Genomic DNA, 14615 nt, shown 5'->3' with positions numbered 1-14615 from the left:
ATAAGTGGCAAGTGAAATAGGACTAGTAATCAATTTCCACAGCAACCAAAAAGAACCTAATGTGAAAATTTCTTTAATGAACAGCAAGAGGCCAATTATATGGACAAGAGGACGTTTAGTTGGTTTCTTCAACTGAAACTATTACACCAAAATGGGAATTGCAGAGTTAGTCAAGATTTACCAAACCAAGAATGAGGGCAATTTTTCAGTAGGGCAGGTTGCCAGTGAGAAATCTTAATAATATTAAAATAACATATTTCATACATACATTTGCATATACGGTGCCCCCAAGTGCAGAAAAATTTTAACTTATTTTTTAAGGCAGATGCAAATGGAGATGGCCAGATCCTCAAGTAATTCTATCTAAGAATAGTATTAAACATTGTTTTTTTTTTTTTTTTCAAATGTCTATGTTGGTCTTATTAAAGAAAGCAATTTAAATTATATCTTTGTAATTAACCTTTTTTTCGGCTTGGGGATAGATGCACTTATACTGAAAAGCAAGATTAAAAAAAAAAAACCAAAGACATAAATCTGTTTAAGATTCTTATAATTATGCAGCAGGCTAAAGTTACTATGATTATAATTATATACAAAGTGGGTGTTGGAAAATTTAGCATCGAGAGATATTTTCATAAAAATAATTAAGGGTTGTAGATGAACCACATTACAATTGACACTCTGTGAATCTGCAGTGTGCAGAATTTAATAGAATTAAGCCTTTTCATTTGTAGAATGATCTTGAGGATTTCAAGACTGTCATCATTTTTATTAGCTTTTTTGACCCTCTCAATTTCCCTAATTCAGTGTCAAAGTGTATTGAAGATGGCAACTTTCATAAAACATATTTTTCATCCTAGCAACTGGTGATTGGGTAACTGGATAATTTAAGTATTTAGAACTGTGAGCTGACAATTGTTTGGGTTTCTCTGGAAGCTCCCTCCAGACTTGAGAGCTCTCGATGGCTGTTTATAAACATAATAGGAATTTATAGGAATAATATCTGCATACAATCGGATAACAGATCTCAACTCTGTCTTGCCAAAGAGCTATTTGATCACGAGTTTTTATGTATGGGGTTTTCAAAGTGTGATATTGAGGGTTCAGGAATTTCTTTCGCTTTCGTATACCTCTGAAGAAGTCTGTAGTTACAAAGAACTAAGGATACATCTTGTGAGAAATGGAATGGAACTGCAGAGAAAGCATACCACAGCAAGAGAGGAACTGAGTCACAAGAAATCCGAGAGGAGACCCAGAGTCTGCCAACACTCCCTATTCACGAGTCCAAGACACCGCCTGCTTACCTGTCGAACCCAGCATGCCTCAGCCACACATGCAAACGGTTACCATTACTGTTTTATTCATGAAACATAGTTTTAAATTAAAGGAGTCATTACCCAAAATAAGCACCCTCCATGACATTTGTGCATGCAGAGCATCTGAACATTCACATTTATGTCCTCTGAAAACAGAGCCAACGATTTGCATTCAATATGGAAACGCACACTTTCTTTTTTTTTTCTCCAAAGCACTTATACGAAAATAGCTGTGGCTTGCCATTTCAGAAACCGAGTCATCTGTTAAGCCTGGGTAATGGGTAATAGAGCTCCTCCAACCCCCAGCCCTCACCCCCCGCCATCCAGTTCTGACTTCTGCATTTCTTAAATCTACTTCAGTCCCTTCCGCTGCCAGTCTTCACATGTGGTATGCATTACAAATAAATGTTGGCTTATGTTCATAGGCACGGGGTCTGGGCATTGCCAAAAAGACTCTCCTTATGAATGCCAGACACACTGCCCATATTCCTTTAGGTGGGATCTTAAAAGGCAATAAAGGGGAATGCTTTCCTGAATGTACAAAGGTGTAAAAAAGGGAACTGAGGTGTTGAAAATCAAGGTAAACCTGTGGGATCCTCTCTTGGCTTTCGTCCTATGAGTTACATGAGTCCAGGATTTTACAGAGAAGCCCAGGAGAAGGCTGTACAAGGGGTATATTTTGTGCATGCAGGGTGTGCTGTCAGAGGAACTGAGACGGAAAGACAACTATGCAGGGACCCACCGTCTTTGTGTCTCAGCAGAGAAGCCGAGCGATCAGAATGAGCTAGGCATCACTGTGCGTCCCGGCGGCCCCGTGCTGACCTTCACCGTGAGACCTAACTTTCAGGGCACTGCCTTCCCCAGCGGTCATGCATTTGCAGTGAGACCAGACGAGAAGCTCACCTCCCACCAGCTAAGTTCATTTCCAGGTAATAGTCAAGCGTGAGAAGGAAAGCCCTTACCTGTCACTGTAGGCAGCAGCAGTGGCAGGGGTGGGCTGGGCGTAGCGGTATGCAGCATAACCACCCTAAAACACAAGGAGAAAGCGAGCTTAGGAACTCAGAGGAGGCCGACTCAGGGCGCCTGATGGTGAGACCCCAGCAGAACAGCAGTGACCCACATCTAGCGAACTCAAGTGGAGGTTAATGAAAGCTTAGTACCAAAACACGTGAGAAGGATGTGGGGAGTTCTACCAGCCCCAGCTGGATGTTAAAGATTAGCAGTTGTAAGCAAATCCCAAAGGGGGAACCCAGAGACCCTCTGAAAGAGATGTACCTACATGTTAATTAATGGTAATCATTTTGGGGTGCAGAGGATTATGGGCGATTATTTAAATGCTTTTTCTACTTGGCTGAACTTTCCAGATTTTCAAAAGTGAGTATGCTTTACCTTGATTTATCAGCTATCAACTTACATCTTATTCAAACCATCTTTGAGAACTTCCTTAAAAATCCAGTACAGGTCATGCTAACACCCTGCTATCTTTGATATTTATTAATGTTAATGTCTTTGATGTTTACTTACAAAAATAAGATAATCCTTTGATTGAAACTGTGTTAGGAATCTCTTGCATATGCAGTTGTTCGACCACTAAAGCAACGAAAGAAGACTGTCTCTAGCTTTTTAAATGTCACATAATGATTTTAAAAAAGGAATCTTGAACACTGCTTAAAAATTCTATCTTCAGCTCAAGATATCACACTGGTTCAGACGGGGAATTTGTTTGTTGTGGAAAATATGATAAAGTCTTCCAATTTGTAAATGAAATCATTAGGAGAGAGAAAAAAATTGGAGAAAAATAATTAACATTTAGTTGTATGTACCAGTAATTGCAATTGTTCAATTAAGCAGAGGACAAGCAAATGGGCATATTCGAAAGGAATTGTGTTCAGTGGAGCATTCATTATCAAACTGTGAAAATAACAGAGCTTCTTGCTCAGCAGACCACAGTGATACATCAACCACTGCTGAATGATCTTAGTACAATTAACAGGATCCAGTCTCCACCGATAACACGGGGGCCATTTAGGTTCTAAATAGAATACATAGTCCCATGATCCTCTGGGAAAAGGGTTCTCACCCTTGCTGTGAAGGGACTGACACCCTTCAGGATTCAGGACAGACAACCATGTCAGAGGGCTTCTAATAGCAAAATAACTGGATGTTGGGGGGATTTAATGGTAGGATCTTGAGCAAAGCAGTTCATTATACTTGGCTCCACATATAGCACAGGAGACAGATGAACGAGAAAATTGCAAGAAGCATCTATCAGAACACTGATAGGTACAGTGGTCTCTGTAATTTATTTCTACTCTTTGCCAATCATAACCAACTTTCAAAGCAAGTTTTCTATCACTTACGTGGCAATTCCAAAAAGCTAGTTTCTCCTTAACCAAGCTCCTTCTTTGGATCACTCTGGAGAAGACACCTCCAAGACATTCTGACAATCACCCATAATTTGGAGCCAGTATTTTTATTTTTTTTTAAAGTCTCCCTTGAAAAACAATGTGAAAGTTAAAAAAAAAAAAAAAAAAGAGAGGTCTTAGCCAGAAACCACCTGGTGTTCCAAACACCATGTTCTCTAATTAGGAATGGAGAAACTCATTAAATGTGCTGAGGAGTTGGGAAACCAAAGCAGTTGTCACACAGAGCACCAAGCTCCAGGTACAGAATGATGGGCTGAGGGGAAATCGGGTCAGCCGATTTCTGGAGCCAGTCTTTTCATCAGCTTGCCCATCTCCTTGCCTTTCATCAGGCATCCACAGAGACACAGGTATGCAGGCGTGTACTGAACTTAATGAGGTAGGGAGGGGCTGGCATGGGCTTCCTGATGGCTAGGAGGCATTAGCTGCAACCAGCTGAAAACTCTGAATGGAGAACGTGCGCATGTGCATGTGTGTTCTCTGTCACTCTCAGAATGAAAAACAAAAGTTACTGCAAAGTGCATTGCATCAAGGGCCATGTCAATCAATCATGATGTGGCGACTGTAAATTTGGTTCCTGGAAGGACTTCTAGCAACATCCTGCTTGCAAAACCTCTTTGTTTGAATTCTGGAGGACTCCCTCAACTTCTGCAATGGTTTCTGTCAATGGAAGTAGGTAGCAATTTTGATAAGTGAGATAAACTATGGCAGTGCAAACAGAATATACCTAAAATGAACCTCTCTGACTGCTATGGTTTAGTCACTAAGTCATGTCCGACTCTTTATGACCCCATGGACTGTAGTTCGCCAGCCTTCTCTGTCCATGGGATCTTACAGGCAAGAATACTGGAGTGGGCTGCCATTTCTTTCTCCAGGGGATCTTTCCAACCCAGGGATCAAACAACCCGGGTCTACCTGCATTGCAGGTGGATTCTTTACCGAACAAGTCAGCAGCAGCCCCTCACTGACTACTAGGCTGACAATTATTGCATTGATATAAAATGGAGGAGTGTACACCTAGGACACTTCTGAACAACTGAGGGGCGTGTCTAAAGCTTTGGGAAGGACCCATTCTCTATTTGCACATGTTTTAACCATTTAGAGAAAACAAGTGTGGGTTTCCATGTAAGACAGGCACAGGAGGTCAATGTCCTGATACTTATCCTTGCTATTTAAGAGTATGTTTACAAGTATTCCTGATTCATGAGTCAAGGTCATAGTTTGGTAAAGTCTGTGGAACCAGTGGAGAGATTTTGACCTTGGTCAGTGATCTCCTAGGTGTCCAGTAGACTTGATGATGAACAGAAATGTTCTATACTTGTACAGTCCAATATGGTAGCCATTTGTCCTAAATGTCTATGGAAATCTTGAAATCTGGGGGCTACAACAAATGGCATTTTTAATTTATTTAATGTTGAACTCATTTGAACTAAAATGTAAACAACCACATGGGGCTGGTGGCTACAGTATTGGACAGCCCAGGTCTAAGTGATCCCTGGAATTTGCAGTAACTGGACAAAGAAAAAGGGGTAGATGGCTTGACGTCTCTGTATCTATATACTGCATCATCTTCCTTTGCAATTCTTCTTCGGCGTGGAATCCATTTAAGGGAAAATCAGAGTTGTATACTGACTCGGTGCATGTGTGCACACACTGTAAAATGATTTAAAAAACTGCTTTAATTTGCCTTTTTAACAGGTGATTCTAATCAATTTTATTGCTGACCATATTTTGCAGCTTGCCGAGTATAGCCAAAGCTTCAGTGAGGTTCTGGGGTAATGTGTGAAAAAGAAGTGCTCACTTTCATTTGTGGTCATCAAAGCACAGTCACCTTAAAACTGATCCTCCCAGACCTTAGGACCAAAAAACAAAAAAAAATGTGTCCTTGACAGTTATTTTTCCCATCACCAAAGCAAAGGTGAAAAAAAAAAGAAAAGGGATGACAAGCTCACAATAGTTCTATGCTCCCTACTCAGAAAACATATTTTCACATGCTGGGCAGCAAAATAGACATGTGATCTTATAGAAAATATGTATTTTAAATGGTCATTATGGATTCCCCTTCCCACCCCTGCCCCCACCACCAGAGGCAACCATCAAAGATACTGATTCACAGGCTTGGGAATACTTGCTTTGTTAGTAAGACCTCTGGAGGTCCACGGCGGGGGGGGGGGGGGGGGGGGGGAGTTATCAATTAAGTACTTTAACGATGCTCCAATTTTCAAAACTGTGCTTGGTGGGATCTTCATCATGGGAAAGGCAAGGTTTCATGACCACATAGGTTTGGGAGATGTTGACTTAATTGAAATGAAACTGGTTACTCATTTGTGGAACTTTGTAAAGCAGAATTAATGAGCTCTGTGGATCTCCACTGCATCACCAAGTGGTTTGATGATGGAAATCAAATTTTTAACTTGAGAGCATACTTTTGGAAAAAGAATGTTCAAATATCCAAATGGCAAACTGCTGAGGAAGTGAGGTGAAATGTCTGTATATCAATTGGGACACAGGGCTTCCTCCTTTCTGAGAAATTTCAAGGATCTCACTTTGTCTAAAACAGGTGGATTAATGATATACATGAAATTTATTCACTCTAATGACATTTACAAGAGCATTATTTGCAAAATATAAAATACTTCATATAAATCATTACTCTTTAACTTATCTGCATGACACATTCAGCTGATTTTGAAGTCCAGTTTTTCTTAAAAGGTGAAAATAAAGGCTTATCTCAGAAATTTTAATTATTTGGTTCGCTCCTTAGTCCAAACACCCATTTGTTTCATATTAGATTTCTTATTAAAACTTGATTAACCTCACCATTAAAAAAAAAAGTACTTTCTTAATTGACTTAATACTGAACAAAAGCGACAATAGCAGGTTAAAGGGAGACCTGTGTAATAAAATTCCCACTGATCACTTTAATTTTACATTCTCCTTACATTTTATTTGACAGTTTTTGTGTTGGTTATAGACCAAATTTGGAGACTTGGCCAGCTACACTCCAATGGATGTGTTGGTTTCTTTTTCCCTCCTACAAGTTTGTTCATTTGGGGTGGCTTCATCAGTGAGAAATAGGTTTGAGAGTTATGGCAGAAGATGTGAAATAAATTTATAAGAAGCTACAGTGTATACTGATTCTTGATGCTGAATTATAGAAGGTTTTTGGTTTAACCATCCCAGTTGACTCCAGGAAATTACTAAAAAAAATTTTTTCAGACAATTGGTTCAATGAAACCCTTGGATTTTTTTCACTGAGTTTATATTCACTGAAGCCAGATACACTTTAAGCCAAGAAAGAAACAGCCAAGCCCAATCTCAATTCTGAAACACACATAATCTAGCAAAGAGGAGAAAAAAAGATTTCAAGAGGAGTGTCTCTCTTCTAGAAGAATTGATATCAAAACTGGAAAATTCAGTTCAGTCTTCCCTCCTTCTGTGTTAGAGAATGTCTCCCTTCCCTCCCCAGAATCATCTTGTTAGTAGGATTTCACAGCAAACCCACAATCAATAGTGATGAGTTTTTCCACCAGCCAGGATTTCATACCTGCAGCAATTTATTGCCATACACAGGCTCTTGATACACTACTCTATAAGGAAACAGAAATGTAATGTTTTCAATGCAAAAATGAAATAAATAAAGAAAATGCATAAGTCAGACAGAAAGTCCAGAGCACTTCATTTCCAAGTTTGCGTCTCTTTTGTCACTAAGACCTAAGCATGATACCCATTAAACCCAAAGGAGGACCAAGCAATGCTGAACATTTCTGAGCAACCAAGAATTATTAAGAAGGTGGGGGTGGGGATCAAACCACCCTCATTGTATTTGTGTTATAATTCTGTGTGTATTTTTAAAGAAGGAAAAAGGATATTTTCATGGCTTCTTTCCCTTCTAAGCATATTGCATGCCTGCTAAGTCACTTCAGTTGTGTCCAACTCTTTGCGACCCCATGGACCATAGCCCACCAGGCTCCTCTGTCCATGGGATTTCTCAGGCAAGAATACTGGAGTGGGTTGCCATTTCTAACAGTTCAAATTAACTTGCTCTCTCATTTGTCTCTTTATCTCATGGTTGGATTTCTTGGGCACACCTGAGGATTTAACTTTGATGCCGAATGATGGAGGCAGTTAAGATGACAGTAACTGTATCAACACCTTTTTAAAAAATACCTTATAATTTTATTTGTCAATTATACCTCAGTAAAGCTATAATTTAAAACAAACAAACATGACCTATGGTGACTACAAATCATTCCTTTTTTCTTTTTAATACCTTTTTTAAAAAATTTAATTTCAAATAACAACAGACAGAGCAATTGTATTTCAGGAAACAATGAATCAGATAGAAGCTACCAAAGCTAACTTTAACAAATATAACTGGAAACACTCCTCATGTGTCTGTGTGTGTGTGTTTGTGTAAGAGTATGGGTGCGTGTATGTGCATGGGTCTGGAAAAGCTTCTTCGAAGATGGATGTCATTAACCCGCCATCACTTCATTCAGGTCCATCACTCACAAGATCTCAGCAGAACCCTTGGGCAGACTGGGGAGAAGTTTGGGATGTGACAGTGATTCATGAATGAGGCTGATTTTTTCCCATGAGTGGTTCTAGTTGGAAGTGAAGTGTTCCAGTTCCAAGGCAGACATCAAGGTGATTGAACATTTTAACAGATGTAGGGACCTGCCTGATAAAGGGTTGTGTGTGTGTGTGTGTGTGTGTATGTGTGTGTACATATAGTATGTATGTTTTAAGGAATTTCCTTGTGGTCCAGTAGTTAAAATTCTGCACTTCCAATGCAGGGAGCATGGGTTCAATCCCTGGTCAGGGAGGTTCTGCATGCCGTGTGGTGGGGGCAATACATGTGCATGTGTGTGTGTGTGTGTGTGTGTGTGTGTGTGTCTGTGTGTGTCTGTGTGTGGCCTTCCTGGTGGCTCAGTGGTAAAGAATCTGCCCGCCAAGCATAAGACCCAGGTTCAATCTCTGGGTTGGAAAGATCACCTAGAGAAGGAAATGGCAACCCCCTCCAGTATTCTTGCTTGGAAAATTCTATGGACAGAGGAGCTTGGTAGGCTACAGACCATGGGGTCGCAAAGAATCAGACACGACTAAGCAAGTAAACAAACAAAAACAATAAAGAACCTTGGATGGGTTAGCCCACCGCTTCTCCAGGGGATCTTCCCAACCCAGGAATCGAATCAGGGTCTCCTGCATTGCAGGCGGATTCTTTACCAGCTGAGCTACCAGGGAAGCTCCTAGTTCTACTGAGCCTTCCCTTTTTAAGTTAAAATTCTACATTTGTGAAACTATGCCTATAGAAGTTCTTCCATCTCTCTCTCTCTCTCTGTCATTTGAACATTTCAAGTACAGATATTATTCCCTGTGACCAGTCCACTTCACACGCTCTCCATTATCCTCTCACTTCTCACCCTCCTCCTTGCCTATCTTTCACCACCTTCTCAAGTTTGCTCAGTGGAAAAAATGATGCCTGTTGGCCCAGGGCTTAAGGGTTAAACTTTGCAATTTGATCGATCTCATGGGCTCAAACCACAGTGTCAGTGAAGATGTCTGGGCAAAAGATTTCATCTTTTTTCTGAAAAAAATGTTTCTTGTTTCTTCCTTCTCTGGGGAAGAAACAACGGAAGTGATGCGTAATAAGACTGCTCCTTGATTAGGACCAGGACACAGATGGTAAAGAATTTGCCTGCAATGAGTGAGACCCAAGTTCCATTCCCAAGTCAGGGAGATGCCCTGGAGGAGGGCATGGCAACCCACTCTAGTATTCTTGCCTGGAGAATCCCATGTACAGAGGAGCCTGGTGAGCTACAGTCCATGGGGTTGCAAAAAATCAGACAGGACTGAGCAACTAACACCCTTGATAGAACCATGTGCAGAGAGGGTGAGGTGATGTGGAGTGTGAGCATCGTGTTTCTTACACAAGAGATGCTTAACTTCTGAATGAGCTGTTGCCTCCCCACCTGGTGACTGACCAGAACCCACCAGCTGGTCCACACAGAAAGCAAAGACTTGGGAATAAACCCTTGGGGTTTTTATCTGGAGAAGTTCCATTTTCCATGTTCCAAAAGCTACTGACAACTCTTGTCCTGAGCTCAAACATCAGTGAAATGAGGTTGCCTCTTGAAGATCTATGGATGGCAGAGTGACATGAATTCATAAATAATGTACATGGTATAATCCAGAACCTCTTTATGATGGGATTTAGGCATGATACAAAAATGCACTGGAATCTTATCCAGACATATTTGCTAGATAGCCTCACAGTTGCATTGAGTGTAAGAAAGCTTTGTTGTCATTGTAGCCCACCAGGCTCCTCTGTCCATGAGATTCTCCAGGCAAGAATACTGGAGTGGGTTGCCATTTCCTGACCCAGGGAACTAACCCAGGTCTCCTGCATTGGCAAGCGGATTCTATACCACTGAGTCACCAGGGAAGCCCTGTTAGGAAGCTTAGGGCTTTTTCAATAAAAGGGAGTAAGGTTAATATTTATATTCTATATCATCTCTCTGTCTCTCCTCTCCTATTCTTTCTTTCCTTTCTCCTAGTGCTCAGAACTATTATCTTACTCTAGTTTCTACTGAGAGCTTGTCAGGTCTTTTTTTTTTTTTTTTTTTTTTTTTAGTAGCTCTATTATCATGCCCTTTCCTCCATTTTCAATAGTTATCTTTTGATCTAATTCCATATTTTTGCTATCTCCCTGAATGGGTGACGACGCATGTCCTGGCTAAGTTTGGCTCAGCAACCCTTATTTTCAGCCCCTCGATCAAGGTTGGCCTTATGAGATCTCTGGCTTCACCCTTCAATCTAACTGATTGCTTTGCAAGTCCAAGGACCGTGGTCCTTCGACTTTCAAACAGTTGATCATATCCATGTGGAGCCTCTCCTATTATTTCTATATTTTTTCATTAACTTGGTCTAGTTTTTCTTCTTTTTCTTTTGAGGTATGGTTGATTTGGGCTTCCCTGGTGGCTCAGCAGTAAAGAATCTGCCTGCAATGCAGCAGACTCAGGTTAGATCCCTGAGTCGGGAAGACCCCCTGGAGGAAGGCACGGTAACCCACTCTAGTATTCTTGCCTGGAAAATCCCATAGATGGAGATGCCTGGTGGGCTACAGTCCATAGAGTTGCAAAGAGTCGGACACAAGGGCCAAGCAGCTGATCACAGCACAGCGCAGAGCTGATTTACAGTAATGTGTCATGGCCTGCTTGTCCACGCAAAGGAGTTTATGGAAATATGTGTCACTTAGCAATGAGTGAATGTGTAGGTTTGATAGGCTAGTTATGGAAGCTCAATTGCTACCTTTTCAAATAAAGGTGTGTGTGTGTGTATTCATGTGTGTGTGTGTGTGTGATGCCCCAGGTAGAAGAGACCCAGGTAGTGACCTCTGTGACCCTTCTTGCTGACTTAGAAGACCTCTCTGTCCTCTCGTGAGTGGCCATAGGCGCTGGGTCAGAGCAGGGCAGGCAGCCTTTTTCCTGCAGAGCTGGGCTTCTAAGCAAGATGATTTTTCTTTGCACTCGGCCCAAAGGAGCATCCCTGGTTTTTAACCTTAGTTTCTGGCTCATAGCATCTTATAACACATCTATCGCCTCCAGCTCTTTCAGGGTATCTGATCATTGCTGTCTCTCTCTCTCTCTCCCCCCTCAATCCTCTCTTCCCTGCAAAGTTTAAGAGGAGCTATTTCTACAGAGGAGGTTGTGACTTGCTAGTTACAGGGATCCTTGCAGGTCTTTCAAATCCTATTTGCTTCGGCAGGACTGGGAGATGCCCGAGGGCTCCACCATGATGTGGGAGGGATAGGGACCTTGGGCAACAAAGAGGAGAATGTGCTGGAGAAGGTGGGGTGTGTACAAAAGGTCAGTGGTCCTAGTTTCCCTGCTGTTGTCCTTGTTGGGTTGCTCTGATCCACTGTCAAGACTGAGGATGATCTGAGTAGGAAGAAGCAGAGAGCAGACTCCCATCACCTTCCTTAAAAGTAACTGAAGCCAGAAGCTTACAACTCTGCCCAGTAAAATGAAAAAAGAAACAACTGGCTTAGATCCAGTGGAGGTGACCAGTGTGTCTAAGACATGTCCCAGGTCCCCTCAGGATGGCCCTGGACCTACTCACTGTGCATTATTTTTAATGAGATTGAACAAGCCAGCCACAAACTTCCTTTAAATAAAAACAGAACCTTGTGTGTCTTTTTATGAACCTCTTTAACCATCATTTCTTTTTTTAAAAAAGGGAGCAGGGAGGACATTTCCAGTCATCTGAACATAGCTGTATCTCAAGGGGTTGTTATTGCTGTTTAGTCGCTAAGTCATGTTGGACTCTTTGCAACCCCTTGGTTGCACCAGGCTCCACCAGGCTCCTCCATCTGTGGAACTTCCCAGGCAAGAACAATGGAGAGGTTGCCATTTCCCTTTCCAGGGGATCTTCTTGACCCAGGGATCGAACCCGTGTCTCTCGAATTGCAGGCAGATTCTTTACTATCTGAGCCACCAGGGAAGCCCAACTAAGTCCTCACTTCCTCCATATGCATGCTCCATCCAGAAGCTACCCTAGGGGAAGGGGATAGATTGATGTTTGTGATCAGTGGGTATCTGAGGATATGGAGGAGGTCCATACTCTTTAGCCCCTGCCTGTTTCTCTATTTTAAATGGTACAAACTCAAAGTTTGGAAAAAGAGGACTTGAGAAGGAGTGGATAGAGGTAGATACACAAAAAGGAAACTGGTTGCTCTCTGGGTGAATAAAAGACAGATAGGCTGTTCTTTCATTTTATTACGGGAAAAAAAAATAAAAACTAACCCACAGATTATAATAAATGTACTTAATGCAATAATAATAAAACCCAAGTTCATCATTGATGGAGATTAATACTCTGGCTCAAAATTGTAATTATTTGAAAGTCAAAGGGAAGAAAATTAAATAACTAGCATCTTTCCTATTTTCTAGTAAATTGCCTCAATTTGATCAGGAATATGGCTATATTTTTCTTTGTTATCTAGTCTATAAAACAACAAATATGATTCCACTGAATTTATTTGAGGTCACTCATAATGAAAATAATGATGTGACTTAGAAAATATCCCCCATTTCTTTTAAGTTGTGTTTATTCCAAGTCATTTTCATAACACTGATGCTAATATCACACCATGGTGAATAACTACCTCTAGATCAAGTTAGGTAAATTTAATTATGGCCCCATAATGAGAAACATCCTCCTCTTCTCTAAAAGTGAGAAGCTTAATAAAGTGGTACCATTTAACAAACAATCCTAAATTGGACTAATAATTCTAAGTCAGGTAACTATTTCAGGGAAATAGAGGGAAATCAGGGGTTGAAAAAAATAAGAGTTGAATGCTCAAGTGGATGTATATCTTGTTAGGAGATGTTTCTTGCTAAAACCATCAATGTGGGGAAAGAGAGAAACGGGGAATGTCTTTCTAGGGCTATTATGATAAACAATTCAATGTATACAAGAAAACATCAAAAACATTAGCCATGAAAATATCTTTTTACCCTCTACAGCTGGTAACTTCAGCTGTCATCTTAAATATCAGACTAAAAACACAGAGATCCCAATTGAGAATTTGGGAGAGAATTTCTTTTTGGGGCAAAGTCTTGAATTGGACATGGGGAAAAAGTCAGTATTTTATTTATTTTGAATAAATAAAATTCACTTATTCTGAAATGAATCAAGGAGTTCATTCCATTCACTCAATAGCATGATGGCTACCGTGAGCAGAAGGCAGTCTGTCCTCCGAGCCTTTGACTCTTTCCCACGGGAAGCAGAAATAGTGGCACCCAGCTGAGAAATCGCAGCAAACTTGTAAAAAGAATGACTCCGGCGAGAAACAAGGGTGGCATGCATGTTAATGGATACTTACATAAATGTCTGCACCATAAAATCCATCCTGGTAAACAACACTGCAAGGGTGCACACACAAAGAAAAACATTCATATTAGTGCACTTCCCCATGCAGACACACCAACCCCTGCACGGGCCAAGTTAGTCTGGTCACAAGGGCCGGCCAAGACTCAGGAACCGGGGATCGTTTCCACGCTGGTTAAGGAGGTTGGAGACAATGGCAGTCTGTCAGACTGAGAAAAATGAAGCTGGGGTTTGGTGGGGGCCCAGAATCAGAACACGGTGGCAATGCTGTTCTGGGTAGTGGACTTTCCAGAGGGGTGCAGATGCAGAGAGGATTCACGTATGTTTTAAGTGGCCCATGCCGATACGAGGATCGGGGCTTGCATTCAGCCAGACCCCTGGCTCCTTCCCAGAAAAACAAATCATCTGCTTAAAATATATGATCGATAAGTATAGGGGTACGGATGTGATGTGTTCAATAAGGGTTACAGCTGAATGATCTCAGGGGAGCTGCACGATCAAAAGGATTTCAGAGATTTTCTTCTATATTCTTTCACACTCTAGTATTTCACACTCTAATATTCGGTAATTCCACGTGCCCCTCTGTTATGGGAAAGGGAGCAGGATATCTCTAGTTATAGGGTCTGTGAACAGGTATGCAGATGTGTGTGCAGGGTCACAGGTGGCCATTTGTGTATGTGTGCGATTCATGTACATGTGTGCATGCATGCTTCCTCAGTTGCTTAGTCGTGTCCAACTCTTTGCAACCCCATGGACTGCAGCCTGCCAGGCTCCTCTGTCCATGGGATTTTCCAGGCAAGAATCCTGGAGTGGGTTGCCATTTCCTTCCCCAGAGAATCTTACTGACTGAGGGATTGAACCCTAGTCTCCTGCATTGAAAGGTGGATTCTTTTACCATGGGGCCACCCAGGAAGCCCCCAGATTTAAGCATATATGTGTGTTTGTTAGTTTGTACATGTAAATGCATGCGTTTATGAATGTA

The 14615-nt window shown here is 41.4% G+C and overlaps 1 protein-coding gene across 4 annotated transcripts in view; it reads right to left on the bottom strand.

The window, feature by feature from the left end:
* The window catches only part of LOC133064008 (RNA binding protein fox-1 homolog 1), a 436966-nt gene that overhangs the window by 38690 nt on the left and 383661 nt on the right, over positions 1-14615 (bottom strand). For all 4 annotated transcript variants that reach the window (XM_061153952.1, XM_061153950.1, XM_061153951.1 and 1 more), the window contains exons 10-11: positions 13629-13668; positions 2279-2343 (exon numbers count right to left, since the gene is read on the bottom strand). In XM_061153952.1, coding sequence (XP_061009935.1) covers positions 2279-2343; positions 13629-13668 — 105 coding nt within the window. The remainder of the gene's footprint in view (positions 1-2278; positions 2344-13628; positions 13669-14615) is intronic.

The sequence above is a fragment of the Dama dama genome, chromosome 10, assembly GCF_033118175.1.
Source record: "Dama dama isolate Ldn47 chromosome 10, ASM3311817v1, whole genome shotgun sequence".
In the NCBI taxonomy this organism is placed as follows: Eukaryota; Metazoa; Chordata; class Mammalia; order Artiodactyla; family Cervidae; genus Dama; species Dama dama.
Note: the sequence above shows the minus strand (reverse complement) of the source record. Positions and strands in the feature narration are given on the sequence as shown.